The sequence below is a fragment of the Rhinopithecus roxellana genome, chromosome 2 (genome assembly GCF_007565055.1).
Source record: "Rhinopithecus roxellana isolate Shanxi Qingling chromosome 2, ASM756505v1, whole genome shotgun sequence".
Classification (NCBI taxonomy): Eukaryota; Metazoa; Chordata; class Mammalia; order Primates; family Cercopithecidae; genus Rhinopithecus; species Rhinopithecus roxellana.
The window spans coordinates 42847366-42867489 of record NC_044550.1 but is presented as its reverse complement, the minus strand read 5'-3'; the positions used below and the strand labels follow the sequence as shown (position 1 = coordinate 42867489).

The following is a 20124-nucleotide window of genomic DNA, read 5'->3' as shown; positions in this document are numbered from 1 at the left end:
CATGACCTCTGCTGGTGCAAGTAGTGACTAGTCTTTAGGTGGATTAGGAGCACTTATAGGCTCCAACTTGACCCCTCTATTAATGACTTGCTTGGGCTATTTACACAGTTTCTCACTCTACCTGATAAACTATGAGAAAATTGAACACTTGTAAGACCTTATTTTTTCCTTTTTTCCGTTTTTACATTTCTTTTTTAAAATTTTTCTTTTCCTCCCTTATTGCATTTCACTTCACTGCATTTTTTTTTTCACAAATTAAAACATACTTAAATAACACTTTAGGGGCATATAATTTGGATTTGTGTGAGTTTTCTGAAACAAATCAATGTTCATTTTGGAGTATAATTATTGTGGCTCCATATCTCTATTCTATTCTATTCTATTAAATCTCTATTCTATTAAAAACTTAAGCTTTAAAGTGGCCCAATTTCAACTTGAACATCACAGCCAATATATAAATAACACCTTGAATAACTAAATTATTCCAAATCCTACCTTTAAAAATGTATCTAAAGAGCCATTCTCCATATACTCTGTCACTATCATCACTGGTTTACCTGAAAAGAAAACAGAGTGATATAACCTGCTGCTCTTCGATTTTGCATTCTCATCTGGCAAAAGCTTACCCAGAAGTTTTTATAAGTGTCCAAATTTTGTATATATATACATATATATAATGTATATATATAATATCTGTGTGTGTGTATATATATATATTTATTTAAAATGTCTTCTTTAAGAAATAAGCTAATTCCTGATATGATGATATCTTAGTGCTATGGGTGAGTCAGTGAGAAAAATGTATCATGAGGTTAATAGCAGATTGATATTTAAGATTCACACACACACACACACACACACACACACACACACCCTTGCCAATATCATCACTAATTTATGTAGAAAATGTGTTTAAGAATAATTCTATGAGTTTTAGGATAAATTTTATTTTAATAGAAGTAATGATATAATGCATCCAATAATATTCAGTGAAACACTTGGAACATACTCATCTTTCTAACTCTCACAATTCTAAATAAAAACTCCATCCTATCTAACTGCCCTGTTTATGATCCCTTTAATGTATATTGTATTTTCCTTCCTTTACCCCTATGTTTCTATAACTCCTTTCCTTAGGGCTACCTGCCCTTCCTCTCTCTGCCACACACTTAAAATCTTGATTAACCCCGGGGACTTTTCATTTTTTAAAGCCCCGTTCTAATCGTTATGTGAAAGATTTCCTTAGCAGTCATTAATTATGATGAAAAGTGTTCTTCTCCTTTCGTATCTGACATTGGCATGTAGCCTAGAGGTTAGTTGGACAGACTCTAGAGCCATACTTCTGGAATTTTCATCACAGAGCAATCACTCACTATTATGTGCTCCCAGGCAAGTCAATTCTTATCTCAGTGCCTCAGTTTTCTCATCTATAAAATGAGGATAGCAATGGCGCCTACCTCATAGGGTTGTTGTGAGTATACACTAAGTCCAAGGCACTTAAAATAGTTCCTATTACTCAGAATTTGCTATGCAAGGATTTAACATTTTAAAAATAAATTTTATCAACTTCGTATCTGTGTGTTAGCTTCCTTGCTAGATGTAAGTTGACCAAGAGAATAGATCACCTTATTCCATATAAAATTGTGACATTTTATACATAGTACGTCTGTAATACAAGATGAAAATTGCAAGATAAAAAATTCTCACTATACAAGAAAATATCTAGAAAACAGTTGCTAGTTTTATCATTCCACGTTTTCACTATATTTTAAGACATGCCCCTTCACTCTTTAATAGAAACACATGACATAAAACTTGTTTTAATTTAAAATATTTTGAGTTAAGAAAAAGGAGACCTATGACAATAAAATTACCATAATGTCCATTAATTAACTTTTTAATTTATGAAGAGAAACAAATACTATACAATTGTGAAATGCATTATAATTAATTTAATGGCATTCTTCAGAAGAGCGTCCGTATTTTACTGGATAGTTGATTGACTCAGGTCATAGAATGACAACTTGCATATTTACACATATCATATTATCCAGAAGTACAAAGACAGATGTAGAATATATGACTATTACATATGAAAAGGAAATAAGTGGGAAGAAAAAAGATTTTTTTAATTCCCAGATCACTTAAAACTCACTGTTTACAATAATAATGTAGGACAAGTGAGTCTAATTCTCACTTAATTATCTTCTCATAAAATACTCGAGACAGTATTTCTTTAAATGGAATGCGATGTGTATTGCAAATGCAACCACATTTCCTCATCCTCTAAAGTTTATAAAAGTTGTGAAAAATATTTGTTTAAAATATTTTATTTGACACAGGTTTGTAGATGCCTATGTTAGGTGAGAGATCACATATGCAGAGAGTGTGCATTTTGGATGTAATTTAATCTGCACCTTGAAGAGTGAAGGACTCACTGGTGTAATAAAAGGTGACCAGAGTTCCAGGAAGGGAGGTGGCACATGTCTATGCATATTGCCAAGAAAGATCCCATCAAGTTCAAATATGGTCAGAGCTCGGAATTTTTTCTTTTCTTAAATCATAAAGTCACAGGAGATGAGGTAACAAATATCGACCTTAAAACTAGATAGAAATGACATTTCTTAGTAGAAACATAATTCTTTAGATTGTATTTGTAAATGGCTCGAGAACACAACAGGAAAAAATTGATAACGAAATTTTTATCATTAGTATAATTTTAATCTACATTCATGAATAGAAAATGCTTGCAACTTAAACTTTATTTTAATTATATTGTCAGACTCTTTCCGAAGGACCTCAGGCAAACTCTAAAATAGACACAATTCTGCTTTGGGCTCTTTTTGTCCCATTCTCACATCTCAGAGCCCATTTCAGCCTTTTATATTCATCTGAAGTCCTTTTCTTTCAAGGAAACAAAAGTAATATACCTCTCCCAGGAGTGATAGCCCCACTGTTTGAGCACGGGTACCTATATGTCAGAATTTGTACCAGCGATAATGCTGAAATATCCTGGATCACCCTGTGATATTAGGCATTATCCCATTATTTGCCCAGTTTCAGGAATTTGAAAGTACTCAGCAAAGAAACTGTTACTCATATAAAGGGGACACATGGGAGACTCCAGCATCAGTTATTACCCACGGTATAGAAAGATTTCAATCAATTTACAATGAATAGAGCCAAAACAGTATGTACCTGACGAAGATCAGCCCTAATCTAACTAAAAGGAGGCCTAGATTTTCTGGAATCAGCCTGTAATTCCAGAAATCCTCCCTGTGTGCCTCTTTTACTTGGATTCTGCCTGATCTCGCCCCTCATTTACATAAATCTATTGAAAGGGTTGTCACATTATAATGAATGGAAAGACCTGACTTCCAGCAGACATCTAGAGAATATAGTCTCAGCTTTTCCTGCATGGCACCTCTCAGCTCATATCACATGAACAGACACTGTGTTCCACTAATCTATGTTATCATTATCTACTTTAACCCATGTCCTTTATGTTTGCAGGGCTTTTCCTGTATTTCTACTTACAGCACTTTCAGTTTCTTCCTTCTTTCCTTTCTAGAATTTCTTCGTTCTGCCTATCTTTTTATATTTTAGGCTCTCTTTTTAGAGTTGTGGGTCAGTGGTAAATACAACCACTGCTCATCCAAGATCTAGAGAGTAGGATTTGGATGGAATTCTCATAAAAAATTATCTCTTTCTTGGGAAAATCTGCATCTTAAATTCAAACCAAATTCATTGAACTTAGAAGACAGAATTTATACTCTAAAGAGAATGCACTGATCAGACAACGTGTTTGCACTGTATAATACACATTTGGGGGAAAAAAAGAGAGATGGGCACCTGGTATTCATCCTGTAAGATTTTTCAGCTAGTGTCACCTAATTTTAAAAGGCAGATTAATTATTTATGACAGTGTAGGTTGTGATGTGAAAAACAAAAACATTATTTGAGAAAGATGATAAGGACCTAAAACACCTCTCATATTTCACATGATGGGGCAAAAGCAATTAAAATGAATGTTTGCAAACAAGTATGATCTTCTTTTGTTGACAGGAATAAGACACTTCAGGACCCATTCGATTATTTTTCATGCTTGAGTCATTTTAATGCTAATTATATTTAATTTGGCTTATGTTTTGTCTCAGTTCCTGCTAGCCTGCAAAAATGACATAGCAATAATTAACATGGCTTACTCTAACCCTTGTAAATTCAATAAAAGTGTATAAATCATTTTCCATTATCTAGCTTGAAGTACAGACAAAGAGTAGATCTGCCAATAATTTTGAAAGCATGTTATCAAAAATCCATATAAAAAGAGCTCATAAAGTATGTCAAAACATGATTTTAATCACAGAGGAGAGTTTTTATATTACTTTCTATTATTTACTGAAGGCCCAGCCTGGGGAGAGTACATGAAGTAACAGAAATACATTATTTGAGAAATTTATCTTTATTATTGATAACTATAAAAGAGCTCAAATTTATTGAACATCTACTCTTTATAACGCAATGTTATTGATATTAAAATTCTATAACTGTGATATTATAATAGACTTTTTCAGTGAAGGCAAGTAAGGCTCAGAAAGGTTCAATATATTACTTGGGTTGCCTAGAGCAAGTTATATAAGAAGTAAAGTTGAGAATCAAATTTATATCTATCTGAATATTAAGGCTGATTTTCTTTCTCCCATACAGTGATGCCTGCCAATTCAAAATATTTACTTTGATTTCATTTTAAAAACTCACAAATATTCATTTTTTGTGTGTTAATACAAACTTGGGAATCACAAATATGGCATAACTAATTATTCAACCATTGATGGCAGATCTAATTCAGGAATTCACCTTCAATAAATATTCTATTTTTATGTATGCTCATTATCCACATATGATCCAAGCAGTGTATTGTGAACAGTCTTGGATTACATTCACAAGAGATACTTAAAGTAGTTAAACCCACAGAAGCAGAAAGTAGAAAGGTAGTTTCTAGGAGCTGTGGGGACAGGGAAGTGGAGGGTTGCTGTTCAATGTGTACAAAATTACAGTATGCAAGATGAAAAAGTACTAAAGATCTGCTATACAGCAGTGTTTGTAAGGGTAATAATACTGTGTTGTACACTTGAAAAAATTTAAGGGTGTGTAGCTCAAGATGTGTGTGTATACTTTTTTCTACAATTACAAAAAAATTAGTTTTTTTTTAATTATTATGTAACTTTTTGGTGCAACGTCCATCACAAATCTCCAAAAGAGAAGAGAATATACCCTTCCTGATAATACAATCATTTGCTATAAGATATCTCAAAGTCAGGTGAAAAAAATTTGGGGAATGTTGATCTAGTCCTTGTTTCTCAGAGTATGGCATCTGACAAGCATCATAGACATCTCCTGGGAACTTATTAGAAATGTAAAATACCATTCCCCAATCAGATCTATTGAAACAGATTCTGCAATTTAGCAATATCCCCAGAGGCACATTACGTTTTTTGAAACACTAAACTAGGCCTCATCACAAGAGTTGCTGCTAAATATAGGCTTATTATTTTATTTGCATTAATACCATCTTCCTTTCCAAAACCATTAGCTCATCAATAAACACATGATACCACTTAGGGCTATCAGTGAGCATTTCATTTAGAAGCCTCATAATTCACTGGAAAATTATTGTCACTGCATTTCTCTTAGAAATATATTTTAAGATTTGTAAATGACTGAAAGTAAGCCTCTGCTTATATACCTATAGTATGATTTCATTATGCCATCTTATTTGCATTGTTCTCTATTTAGTATACTTATGCTTGCAGCTGTTTCAAATTTATTTTATTCTTACCCCAAAGGAAACTTGGGATAACACAAATATGGTGAATAAATTATTAATTGATAATGGTCAACCAGAAAATAAGATCTTGTACTTGGCGTAGGAATACGTAATGCTTATTAAAAGTGGAAAAAACAAAACAACAAAAATAAAAACAAACTATGAGCAAAACTTAGAAACGTACTCAGATATCTTAATTTTATTATGGTTCTTATTTGCTGGCTAACGTGTTGGGACAAGTCCTTTGTAAAATTATATAATTTCAGATTGGGAAAATAAGACAAAATCAAAAGTTTGCATACCTCACCTGAGACAGGGGCATAGAAATGCAAAATGTCTCTATGGGTAGAAATTCCAAGCTTTCCTAAATATCCTCTTTATTTCAGATTGTTTACATTAATGTAAACTTTCTCAATAGATATTCATTTCTCAAATTGAAAACATCTAGCATTGTTCTTACATTAGTGAAAGTGGTTAATATAGTAGTTAATTATGGAATCAGAAATTATACGCTTTTCAGAAGAGATGGAGAATCTAAAAATGATCAAATCTGACAACTTGGTTGTATTAATAATGAAAATAACTTTAAAACACAGTTTCATTTATTAACAGTCAATCTGCAAGTCAGTAAATTTCTTTCTATAAACCTATATGTCTTTCAGATGATTGAGATTTAGATTCTTTAAGAGACAGCACTTGTAAATATCTCATTTTTAGTATATGTGTATTTACTAAACACCTGTATCTGCCTTAACAAAGAAAAGCAAGTACCAAATTAATGAGCTTGGTTCTCTTTCTACTTCAGTTTTAAAATTGTTTATTTATATCATTGTTTATAACTGGTTCATGTACTTTTATTTCTTCTTGTGAAGTGGAAGACATAAAATTAAAGTTTACTCATACTTCAAACATTTTTCTTTTTACTTATTGGGACTAAAGTTAAATCCAACTTTATGCACAACATCTGTAATTGTATGCTAATAGGTATCTCAAATTTAACATGTCCACAACTGAACTACTGATTACCAAGCATAATCTTGTTCCTCCCAAACTCATCCCCATAAATTGCAACTCCTTTTTTTGAGACACTCAGGACAAATAATTTATAGTTATCATTGACTCCTCTCTTTTTCTCACACTTCACATCAAATTCACAAGAAGGTTTACTGTGATTGCCTTCAAAATATCTACAAAATCCAACCACTACCCTCCACCACGTTAGGTCATTACACTGACCTAATCCATAATGATCAGTGAACAATATAAATTAGCTTCCAGTGCCTCCCTGCTTCAACACTGGGTCCTACCACCTCTTCTTAACCCAGCAGGGTCCTGTGAATGTGTAAATCAAATTCTATCCCATGTTAACTCTACAGCTTCAAAGTTCAGATTAAGAGATGGTCTTTGCAGGCACCAAAGAGTTTTTACAGTTTATTCTCCTACTACATCGTTAATCTAAATTCTTACCAAAGACTTCTCTCAATCATTCCACTGCAGCAACAATGGCCTTCTTGCTGTTTCTTGAACCTTCCAGGCAAGTTCCCTTAGAGCATTGCTGGTCCCTCTTCCTGTAACACTCTACCTCCAAATGTCTGTAAGGTCCCAAATTTTAATTTGTTCAAGCCTTATCTAAGTAAAATAGAAAGCACCCACTCTCAACAGAAGCAACCCCCAATCTCCTTTCCCAGCTTGATTTTCTCCATTTAACATTATTATCTTAAGTTATTTGTTCATTTAATTTCTGTCTCCATCGCCCAAAGGTAAACCCTATAAAGGCAGAAATTCAGTCGGTTTAATCTCTGCTATAGCCCCATTGATTAGTAAGAATAGACCTGTATTAGGTGATCAACTAGTTTTTTTGAATAAATAAATGTTTCTTGTCAAGCATGTACAGAATGATGAAATATGAGGTTGGTTATATCTACTGTTTAAGAGTTTGGATTTTGGAATCAGAGAGAGCAGTTTCAAAATCTGCCATTATTCCCATGCTAGTTTTATGATATTGGATAAGGTATTTAACTTTTTTAATGCTAATTTTTCCCCTCTGTAAAATGAAAACAAATACTAATGTCTATAGCATAGCATATTGTGCAGATTAAAAGAGATAACATATAAAGAAAACTAAGCTTAGTAAATTCTTAATGCAATGTCAATAATAATTAATAGTGGTATATGCAAGATTTGATTTTCAGACAATTTCCTTCCTATTAATTTTATTATTATTTTTCGTAAAAGCCCATGGTTTTATATAACAAAGTTTTTAAATTTAAAACATAAACTATATCATTCTAACTAGCCTACGATCTTTACATAGCCACAATTTATTCATTCACTATTTTAATTTCCTCCTTTTTTTTATTATCTAATGTGTCTGTCCCTTGGCTAGACACAAAGGGGGCGATAAACCTATTCTGGTTTCAATGAGCTCATTGCATAAGAAGGGTGATAAAAATATTTGCAGATTTAATTATGAAAAAGCATATAGCATGACAGAGTATACAGAAATGCCACTGATATTTAGACAATTACTTCTGACTGAGAATTCACTCATTCAACACATATATAAAGGGCTACACATGTTGGGCTTGGATCTAGGAACACACAAGTGAGCAAAACAAAAACCTTTGCCCTTCAAAGTTCATATTTTGAAACTTTTACTCTAATGTAGAAGTGGGAAGCTTTTCTTTACTCAGCTATTCAACATAATTGAAGGCCTACTTTATGCCAGGCAGGCACTCAAGATTGAAGGAAAAATGAAGATAAATGACACTGATCTCATAGAGGTCACATTTGAATTAAACCTGAAGGTCAAGAAGAGAGAAGAGAGGACATTTTAGGCCTTACTGAAGTATCTCAAGGGGGCAAAGCAAGAATAAGGTAGAGTTTTCCAGAAAGAAAATAGTGAACTATGGAAATATGTATCAGATTAAGTATGAAAGTCTATGCAGTTTTGTTGATTTGTTTGCATGACTGCTGATGAAGCATGATAGGAAAGCAGTGATTTGAGGGCAATGTGTATGGAGTGGACTAAAGTGGAAAGTGACAAAATGGGAAGAGTAGTGGAAGACTGTTGGAATAATGTTAGTTAATATATAATAAGAGCCTGTATAAAGAAAATGATCTTACTAGACAGACTGAAGTAATATATTTGAAAGATAATTACAAATTTACACAATAAGTCAAAACTGTCTAGCAGTTCAGGCAATCAATGTAATTGGAATTTCTATCTCTGCAGATATAGAAATAAAGAGAAAGAGAAATTCCTCTAATTTTTCTGTAATGTTTTGTTTAAATATATTAATTTTACAGAACTAAGCTTATTCACACATGATTCTAAATTAAGAAATAAAATTATAACTAATCCTAAGACTGAATAGATATTCCTTTAGTCAGTTTGGATAATAATTTTCCACTGATGGTAGACGAAATCTTCAGGAACTAAGGATGCTGCAGTGAAAAAGTTATAACTTTTTTCTCCTTTTTATCTTTTTCCTGAATCTCATTAAATAGTAAAAGCTGGCACTGTGTCTATTACTCTAAAGTGCCTTGCATTTCAAATGAGTCAATTAAGCCAGGACCTGTGGGGTTTTTTTTTTTAATGTCATTTATCATGAAAGAGCTTTAGAATATATGTATCTATTTATGATGGTTCCTGTTTCACAATAAATCACAGAAGGAATTTGAATAGGGGCTCAAGCTTCTGGCACGTGATACTGGAAAGATGAAGGCTCACGATGACACCACCCATAGAAGGGCTACTTCAGACTCCCTACCTCAGCTTCAATAAGAAAAATCACAAGATTTAGTTGCACTTATGTCTCATTATCTGTGTGCTGCAGGTTGAGAATAATTGCTGAATAAATTAGCATCAGATCAGAGAGCATGAAATTAAGGACACAAATAAAGTGAGCTGCAACATGGTAAATTAAAAACAAGTTGAAGACTTCCTAAGTTGAACATCAAGAGCTAAATTTATAAAGGAGAAATATTGTTTCAATAAATGTATAGCATAAATGTATAGAATAAATTAAACATACAGAATAAGAAGTAAAAGCAAATAAATATTGTAAGTATTTACATTTTTCTTTACATATATGTGTAGCCTCATGGTGAGCAGCAACATCCAGCAGAATATTTGATTAAGAGATAGAAATTTAAAACTGCCTTTCTAACTAAAGTAACATTTTTTTAGAATAGAATTCATAGAATCTAGATATGATCATTTGTTGATATTGAAACTAGCTCCTAAAAATGCATATACAATATATGAGAAACTTGTCTGTATTATTACAAGAAGTTGTCTTAATTTATCTCAGTCAGGACCCAGTCAAATAAACAAGTTTTGTAATAAAGATCTGTAAAATACAGTATGTTTATGTAAATATTTAGGATACGATCTTCGTCTTCAAGGAACACAGATTTTTTAGCTAGAGAGCTGAAACATATAAGCAACAGAGACAAAAAAAAGTAAGATTTAAATAAGACTTTTGAACCAAATGAAGAAACATTATAGACTTGCAAAAATTATCATGTAGGCAGAGTGTTCAAAAGAAGAAACTACTTCAGGGCAAAGTGGAAGGGATTATTTCACAGAGCTGGTAGACTTTGAGTAAGTTTTCAATGAACTTGAGAAAGTAGTGAGCATGAGGGTGTAAATTTCAGAGAAAGAGGCAATGAAGGCAGGGCAAAATATGAGGTAGCTTAAAATGGACTAAGCATAAAATGGATATGGAGAAGTCAGAGCATAGGAAGAGAGATAAGTGGAGAAGTAGTAACTATGTACTAAATACATATTTACTTTGTGCCTTGCCCATTCTAAACATCATCTATATTAATTCGTGTCATCTTCACAATAATGCTACAAGGTATTCTCACCCCATAGCATTAATGTGGAAACTAAGGTTCCAAATGTTTATGATGTGCAAAACCACATAAATGTTTATATTAGAATTAAAATTCAAATCGCATCACTAGATGCATAGTCCATGTTCTTGACTATTATGCAACGTTGTCTTCCATGATAATAACAGTAATCTGGCATTGTTCTAAATATTACATCTTAACTCATTATGAAGGGTAGATTGGCTGCCTACGGAGTTTGCATTCACCCTGGGGTAACGGGACGTGATAGTGAGAGTTTATTTTCAGAAAGTTAAATTTGTCAGCCATGTGAATGAGGCAATGAAGATGGAAATTATCAAATATTTGCTTACTATTATTACTGGTACCATCATTAAGAACTATGTTTTATATTAGATAATACCATTTCTACATAGCAAATAATTTTACTTAATCTCTGTTGTTATGACTCTTGCTTCTACAGTATCGCCACTTGCTATCACAGATGTTCTTTCAAAAAAGTCCTTCCCCTCAGATAGAATATAGCCACATTCAAATTCTAATTTAATTTTATTGCATCTGTGACCATATTTTTATATTATATTCTTATTTCACATATTTCCACACATCCATTAAAGAATATCCTCGTTATAAAATATTTTTGTTTTATTCCATTTTAAAAAATGTGCTGTTTCCTCTGACTCTCTCTCTCTTGATCCTGCCTCCTTCCTTTCTTTAGCAATTTTACACTTTTCTGATAAGACCTCAGGATTGCCTTCTTGCTCCAGAAATGCCCTGTCTGGGTTTCCATCAAGTAAAGAATAATGTGTGGGTATATACTCAACTGGAGGAAGAAAATCCAAGATTTGAAGAAACCCACATCTGTAGGATATTTTATTCTTTTCCTGCATTCCTCTCTGAGCATGCTTCCTGGAGATGTGTACCTCTTGAAGATACGGATTTTGGTAAGTGATGTGTAGGGTGTCAGGAATAAAGGAAGGAATCAGAACACATAGGAATGGTAAAGAAATAATGAATACAAAGAAAATGAAGGCCAATGTATGTGCCACAAAAATACATTATTTGTTGACTGAAAATGATTTAAAATCCTTGTATTGCAAGGCTCACCACACGAACACGTTTACAAAACATTAACACAAATTTAAAAAGATGTAAAATTCTCGATATTTTTGAGAAAAAAAAAAAACTAGATTTGCTTTCACAACAAAAAAAATTCGTTAAAAGGAGCTTCCCTGTCTTCTGTGGTTGTTGCTTTTGCTAGAACTATTAACATACCTTTAAAAAAATGAATAAACAAAACGAACCTGACTATAAAGAATTGCTTAAAAGGTGGCATTGCTATGGTTATAGCGATCCTATTGAATGCTAAACTTCAATGCCTTAATCGAAACTTTGAAGTTAATATTTCATTAGGATAAAAAGTAAAAGAGCCAACAGTTAAAAAAAAAAAAAAGTTGATATATTTACTGCTTCTTTTATCTGGATACATTTTTGTCTGGCATTGACTTCATAGCAAATGAGTTAAAACATATATTTTAAAAGATAGATGAAAATTCAAGTTCATTGAAGATTAGCTTTAACAAAAATCTAAAATACACGATGAATATTAATATTAGAGAAATTAATATATTACAATCTTGGTTTCTCTTTACCCTAAAATTAATAATGATCTAAAGAGATATTGATGATACGCACACACATGTATAATTTGCCATCATACTTACTTTTGGTCACCACACCTTCTAAATGGATGATGTTAGGATGATCAAACTGTCCCATGATACTTGCTTCACCTAGGAAATCTCTGCGTTGCTTTTCAGTGTAACCTACTTTAAGGGTTTTGATAGCCACAGGTAATTCTCTTTTTCCTGGTAGTTTCAAACGTCCACTACAAACTTCACCAAATTCACCTTGTGATAAAGATGAAAAAAATGCAAAAACACATTTGAAATCCTTAGTCTATTAATACTTGAATGCCCTCCTAGACTCCTAAGGCTTAGACGAAAAAACAGAAATCAAACAAACAAACAAACAAAAAACAGTCAGAAAAAGGTAGTCTACACTAAGTTATTGATAGTAATGAAAATAAATAGTACATTGGAGCAAACCATAACAGATGATCTTAAAACACTTTAGGGACTATTAGCTTCCTCCATCTCACCTACAAAAACCTTAAAAAAAAAAAAAAAGCTACAATGAAATTAAAAGCAACTAACTAAAAATCACTTTTTCTTCTTTTTCTGTCTACTGTACTAGTAATAAGAAGAGAAAAGTCAACCAGGTTATAGCTAGAAAAAAAGGAAACAATTTTAAGACAGATACAAACTGAATTACATGCATACTTTTGGGTATTACAAATTCTCTCTCTCTCTCTCTCTCTCTCTCTCTCTCTCTATATATATATATATATATATATAATATATATGTATATTATATCTATAAAATAGTGAAACATCTATTTAAATTTTTTTTGCTGTTTTTAAATTTTATAAACCAGATATTTGCTGGTTTAAGCATGAGTTACACAGAAGGTTGTATTAAAATGTCATCAATTACATATCACTTTGAATGTAAGCCAATTACAAAGGATCAAAAACATTCTCTGTTAGATCAGGACACTGATATATTACATTCTAGAATACAAACAAGAGTTAAAAGTCAAAGTCAAACACATTGTTGTACCTGCTCCAATAACTCTCTCAATGGTGATACATGATGCTTCTATCTCCTTGGCAAATTCATGGACAGCTTGATTGGGATCCTCATAGGTATGTGGATCAATATAAGTTCTTACTCCTGGCAGTTTAACTGTAAAAGTAAATCGGCATTAAAATAGAAGTAATTGTGATGGATGAGCAAAATTATGAACTTTATTAACATGTAAGTATGGCTTAAATCCCTAATTCCTAGAAGTAGCCAAACTGCAAGGACCAGCCCTCTCCTGAGTTACAGTTATTTGTACAACTATATCAGCTTTATAATTTTAGAAATCTGTTTGCAGGCACAAGAAATGCATAAGTGATGACATATCTGAGAAAACACACCTCTTAATGATAATACTTAGAAAGTCTCTGAGGCAAATTAAGACAGTGTTATTCACCGAACTAGACAATACAATACAAGCGCTTAATTTGCTGGTTTATTTTTCAATATTTCATATGGACGATATTCAATATAATCACATTATTATTAATTTTAATTTTATACAAAACGATTTCAAGTAACTTTTCTGGTGGTATGGTGCAAAAAGGCTGACATATAAGTCTAAAGAAAGTATTCTGCTTCTCACTGTATTTCTGTCACTGCATGACATTAGACAAGACTTATGCTCTCTGAGTTTCAGTTTTATCACCTTTAACGGTTGCTAATATCACCTCATCAAGTTTTTTGGAAATAAATAATATTAAATAAGATAGGATTAGGAGATGAACTCAATGCTTTGCAGCATGAGTTATAGCTTTAATGATTTTGACATTTAAGATGGCAGAGAGGGAAAAAAACAAATATATTTGTCACTCACTTGGCAAACCAACTCACATTGCATCATTTAAGGAAAAATAATAAAACATCAAAATTCAATTCATTTAGACTAATTGTTAAAACTCTTTATTAAAACATGATTTTCTGCATTATTTTTTAAAACATGGTCTTTTTAAGTCATTTGAACCAAGATTGCTGCCACAGGATCTGTTCAGGTAAATTCCCACTAAAATGCTAGAAGAAGAAGAAAAAAAAACCTGAGAAATTTTATTTATTTAACCTGGTGATGTTACTTAATGACAGATTTCTACTCATCGTGTTGCTAGGAATTAGAATAGGCCAGAAAATTTTATTTGAAATATAATAGCTCTTTATATGAAGCAAAAAGTTTTTATTTTGATTATAATGAAAATATTATTTAAATAATTGAATAAAGCATTCAGCTATTGCCTAAAGCATGCCAGAAGTACCCAAGTCCATATTCTTTACAGGAATGTAACAAATAGAACACATATTAAAAAAACAAAACAAAACACTATTTTGGTCAGTTATTATAAATCTTCTAGCCTGAAAAGAAACTTAAATAACAATAAAGTGTCCCTTATTTTATTCTGTTTTTATTTTTTACAATTTGCTTACTGTGCCCATTATGAAAATGCATCTTTTCCTCTTCTGGATCTTGTTTTGCTTTGCTGTAGCCACACCGCCTGGAACAAAGTAAGCTAGAATTAGCCACATCTGACAGTGGTGAATCAATCACATCAAGCCCAGAAGCATGAAGCACAATTGAAATTATTGCAGCCCTAAATTGATTTTCATACTAGTAGTTTGGATGAGACCTATATCCCTAGCCAGTGTTCCTCACTAAGAAAATAATCTTGCATAGATTTCACTAAGAAGTCTGAAGCCATTCAAACCTGTTTTTAAACTTCCCTTCACCAAATACTATATACCAGACATTGTTGTTCTCTTTTCCTCTTTTACTTTATTTTATTTTTATTTTTTGGCATTTCAAATGGCCACTGCGTCTTTCTGAATGAACTGCCCAAAAAATAATAGTTTCTTGCCTTCATCACCCTGCACAATAGGGTTTTGATTTTTGTTTTTCTCTCTACTGTTTTGGAATCCTCAGTTGCTCCACTATTTTCTGCTCACATCCACCCAGAAAACTATGAAACTCACTACAACTTGCAAAGCCTCTCAGCTTCACTTTTCAAACCTTTGTCTGTCTTTGTTTTCTCAATTATCCACAAATTTGCAAGTCTTTGCAAATTTCTCTTACTACTGGAAAAAAAAAAAATCTGTCCTCCTAAGATTCACAAATGACATCTTAACTTCTAAATACAATCTTAGTTTTTCATTATTCCTGATGGATTGAAATCCCCAACTACTTTTCTGATTCTTTTCGCTCTTCTCTACATTGATGGATGGACATTTTCATAGGCCCTCCATGTGAACATCTCTGTTTCTCTCCTCTCAATCCATCTATTTCTATCAATTTAATTAATATTTCTATCTCACTGGTTTAATTTCTTTTGAGAGTTATGTTTTTATTTCTGGTAGATTTATTTTATAGGGGATCCCACAAACATTCAAACTCAATGGACCTGAAAATGAAATCACTGTATTTTTCTTTACTTCTTTCAACCATAGTCTGCCTTCTTTTCCTGTTAATAACAGTATGGCCTTGGTCCCTTAAAAGCAAAGACTTATTCTTGTGTCCTTCACAACAAATTAGTGCCAAATCCCAGGAACTACGACTCATCTCTTTCTTTTCATTAACTCTAACATTTCCTCAATTAAGTTCCTAATATTTTTCCTCTACATTACTATAAGTGCCTTCAAAATGATGCTCCTCCACTCTATAACTCCTTTCCTAAACTATACTAGACATGGCTATAGCCAAATTACAGTATATAAGATGCTTTTCTATTGCATTAGCTATCTACTGTGAAATATTTAATGAAATAATAAGATAAAGATTCCTAAATGTAGCCCTAACATACACTTCCGGAATCAACTCCAACTTTTCATCTTCACTTGTACTAAACTTTCTCTTGAAATCTCCAGGATATTTCTCCATGCTTCCATACTTTTGCACATATTGGTTCCTTCACTGAGGATTTTCTTCATAACAATTTCCAACTGTCAAAGTTCAGTTCCATTTTTTTCCTTCTTCACATTTTTCTCGATACTCAAACTTAATGTAGTATTTTCCCTTTGGAGCACAATAGCTTTCTCTACCCTCTCTTGTGATTTCCAGCCTAGGCTGCAGCATAGTCATTTGAGTATCCTTGTTGGTTTCCTTACTACTTTTTAGCTTCTTGAATGGCAATAAATTTTATTCATCCGTAAATTCGTGCAGTGACCTGGCATCTGACTCAGAGTTGGCACTAAAAATATTTGTCACATTGATGAATGAATAAATGAACGAGAGAATGATATTTGGATTATGTCTACACAATGACAGGTGTTTGGAGAGGGAATGTGCTGAATGAACACTGAATTGATGATTAAGCGTACAACATTAAACAACTGGCTAAAATGAAAATATTTAAATTATTTTTAGTGAAACTCTAAAGAAGTGATTTTACTATTCATAAGCTCCCAGCACAACATTCAGTTTACTAAAAACAAAATTTCCATTGATTTATGCATTAAGAAAAGACAGCCAAATGACAGACTGATAAAATATTTTCATTACAAAATTGGTTGAGAACTACTTTGTGATGTGTATGAAGTGTCTATTACACATGCACTAACAGAGACTGTCCTTTGATTACATATTCTAGGATATATTTAAAATATATGTATATTTTGATATTAAGGGAATATATTTTGTCATTTTACAATGTGTAACTACATATATATTACAAAAATGGCCAACACAATCCATCTTTTGTCATTTTTGGAAAAAAATACAGTTATCTGGCTGGGTGTGGTGGCTCATACTTGTAATCCCAGCACTTTGGGAGGCTGAGGTGGGCAGATCACGAGGTCAGGAGTTCGAGACCAGCCTGGCCAACACAGTGAAACCCAGTGTCTACTAAAAATACAAAAATTAGCTAGGCGTGGTGGCAGGCACCTGTAATCCCAGTTGCTTGCAAGACTGAGGCAGAAGAATCGCTTGAACCCAGGAGCCGGAGGTTACAGTGAGCAAAGATCTTGTCACAGCACTCCAGCCTGGGCCACAAAGCTAGACTTCATCTCAAAAAAAAAAAAAAAAAAAAAAAAAAAAGGAAAGAAAAGATACAGTTATCTTTATCATATTAAAAATCTGGCAACTTATTAGTAAAGTAACACTAGTAAATTTTCACTAAACTTGAAGTAATATTCTTAACACATATAATGTTCTTGGGTGAGGAAAAATACACAACAGGGATCACGAGGCTTCAAATTTTATTCATAACACTTAAATACATTTGTCATTCCAGGGTCCTTAAGACATCTTAAATCACCTCACCAAAATGAAAAGGAGGGAAGAAACAAATACATTAAACCACACTGAAATTATATTTGGTCTATTCAAGCTAAGTTTTATTTTAATACATTGTTCATAATTTCACTAGATATAAAATTATTCTTTTAGCCTTTAATATATGTGCCTCTAGAGAGAACAGTTATTAATATTTCTTTTTAATAACATTCTAAATACAATTGTGTAAAATTATCCAGCGATTTGTGTTATTTAAATAATACTGACAATAACAACTTTGTTAGAAGAACTCTACAGAGACCTAAAAGCTGTACATGTTCTTACGATTTACATTAGAAAACAAACATCTATTAATCCACCTTCAACTCTCCCACCTTCAAAAAAAAAAAAAATGATAAGCTTTCAAAATTGTATCCTCAAGTAGTCTTTATCATTAAATAAACCTCATGGATATTTATGCTGCATGAAAATTCCTGGTATGAAAATGGAAATAAAATGTTGGATCTCATAACAAAATGACTTGGGAATACCTTGGTGAGGAGCAGTTAACATTGCATTACCTAGGGTGAGAGTCAGCAGCGCAATTGAAAGGAGTTATGTTTGACTATGGGCATCTCTGGAGCTCTATAACATATACTGCTGCATATCGCATTAACATGTAAAATTAAGTTCTGGAATCCCCCGAAGCATCATTAAAACAAGCCTCAACAAGAAACAGCAAGTAAAAGTGCAGCTGGCAGAGACTGGTACTCAGGCAGCAGTTCAGTCTCACTGAAAAAGCGTTTCAGGAAGCGTATTCATTCAGTATCATGTTCTGTACCCGCTCCAGATGCTTAATTTTAACCAATCAGAAAACAGTCAATAAATATGTCATTCTGTATGTAAATTGTACCTCCTACTTTCTGGAAATGATGTCTTTTTTTCTGAATGGAAAAGAAACATTTTTTAAAAATTTTGCTTTTATCACAATTTTAATGTGAGCTTTGACGTTATTATACTAAAAACATCTGCAGTGTCTGTATTTAAAGGAATCACATCCTCTAATCATTTATACTTATGTTCTTTTATAAAACAATGTGCTTTTGCTCTTTAGTAATAGAGATGGGCAGGAGAAATTATTCATAGGCATAACTCATACTCATAGTCATTAATTAATATTTATTTAAATGTCCTAGAGAGATGCTAGATATATAAATATAGCAATGATCTTATCATTTATTTAGAAATCAATCTATTTTCTCCCATGCTTTTTCTAAGGATTTGGATAATACATTTTTGATACTCTTAATGTTGATCTTAAAAATTTGGTTGCAGTTATAATATCTACATTTAGATATTTAAGATTTCTGTAATACATGAAATAAAAAAATTTATGTAGAGATGGACAGCCAATGAATAACTTAGTTTCTGAGTACAAGTTTGGGACTTGATAATGAATTTGGGATATAAATGTCAAGAATTTCAGAGTACCAAGTAACGTACACAAGCAGTACTTTATAAATGGCACTCTTGTGACCAATGAGGAAAGGATAAGTGAACAGAATAGAAAATGGAGTGGAAATCCTTGCAAAACAATAGCCTCCATACTATCAGATCTTTCCATTGCTTTAGCCTACAGAAATATGCTCTAAATAATTTTTTTTCACCTTCATCTAAATAAAGTAGAGCGGGACACAATAGGGGGAGAAGTGGTTTTGCATTTTATTTATTTAAAAGAGTAAGCATATGCAGTGTCTAGCTCAGAAATTGATACTCCTGTATTGTTCTGCTGTTTTCCAGATTGATTAAGAGATGCTTTTCCTATAAACTGAAGCAAAAATATTCAAAAAGCAACAAATTACAGTTAACAATAATATCTATATGAGATGAGAAAAAATAAAAACTCTTAATTGAGCCTCGTTTAAAGTCACATTTCTTCATATATGCACACTCCTGTATTCTGACATAACAAGGACCTCAACCATTGCATAATGTTGTATATAAATGACAGTATATGGAGTATTTCACTGCTGGAAACTTGAAAGGAATAATACTGGTTTTTAGAAAATACTTTGAATTTTTCACTTTGGGATTTTTCTCCAATTAGACAAAGGTTTAATTAAAGTCAGCTAACTTATCCTCATAAAATACATAAACATATGAATATTAAGTTATTAATGTATCTAATAAAAACTGAACATGGATTAAATTTTGTTTTATGAGCCAGTATTCTTCAATAGGAATGCAAATGAATATGTACTGAAATGGGGCATTGGATATTTAGGCAGTCCTGCTAGCAAAACTGTGTGAGTCATTTATATTTTCCTTGTTTATACTACCAGAATATTGACATTTTGAGTTCTTCATAGATAGATTTAAGTCAGACAAAAAGAGCAGCTAATCTATTTTTATTTACTAAATATTTTCAGATATACTGATTAAAAGGAATTTACTTATTTAGAAAAACATACTTCATTGGATATGGGAATGATGTAAAATTATACCACACAAAATGAGAAAACAATTTTCTGAGTTCTTATCT

At 32.3% G+C, this 20124-nt stretch overlaps 1 protein-coding gene across 4 annotated transcripts in view; it reads right to left on the bottom strand.

Moving 5' to 3' along the window:
• The window catches only part of EPHA5 (EPH receptor A5), a 344724-nt gene that overhangs the window by 28207 nt on the left and 296393 nt on the right, over window positions 1–20124 (bottom strand). For all 4 annotated transcript variants that reach the window (XM_010380149.1, XM_010380152.1, XM_010380153.1 and 1 more), the window contains 4 exons: window positions 14807–14874; window positions 13370–13495; window positions 12412–12597; window positions 496–557 (listed from right to left, as the gene is read on the bottom strand). In XM_010380149.1, coding sequence (XP_010378451.1) covers window positions 496–557; window positions 12412–12597; window positions 13370–13495; window positions 14807–14874 — 442 coding nt within the window. The remainder of the gene's footprint in view (window positions 1–495; window positions 558–12411; window positions 12598–13369; window positions 13496–14806; window positions 14875–20124) is intronic.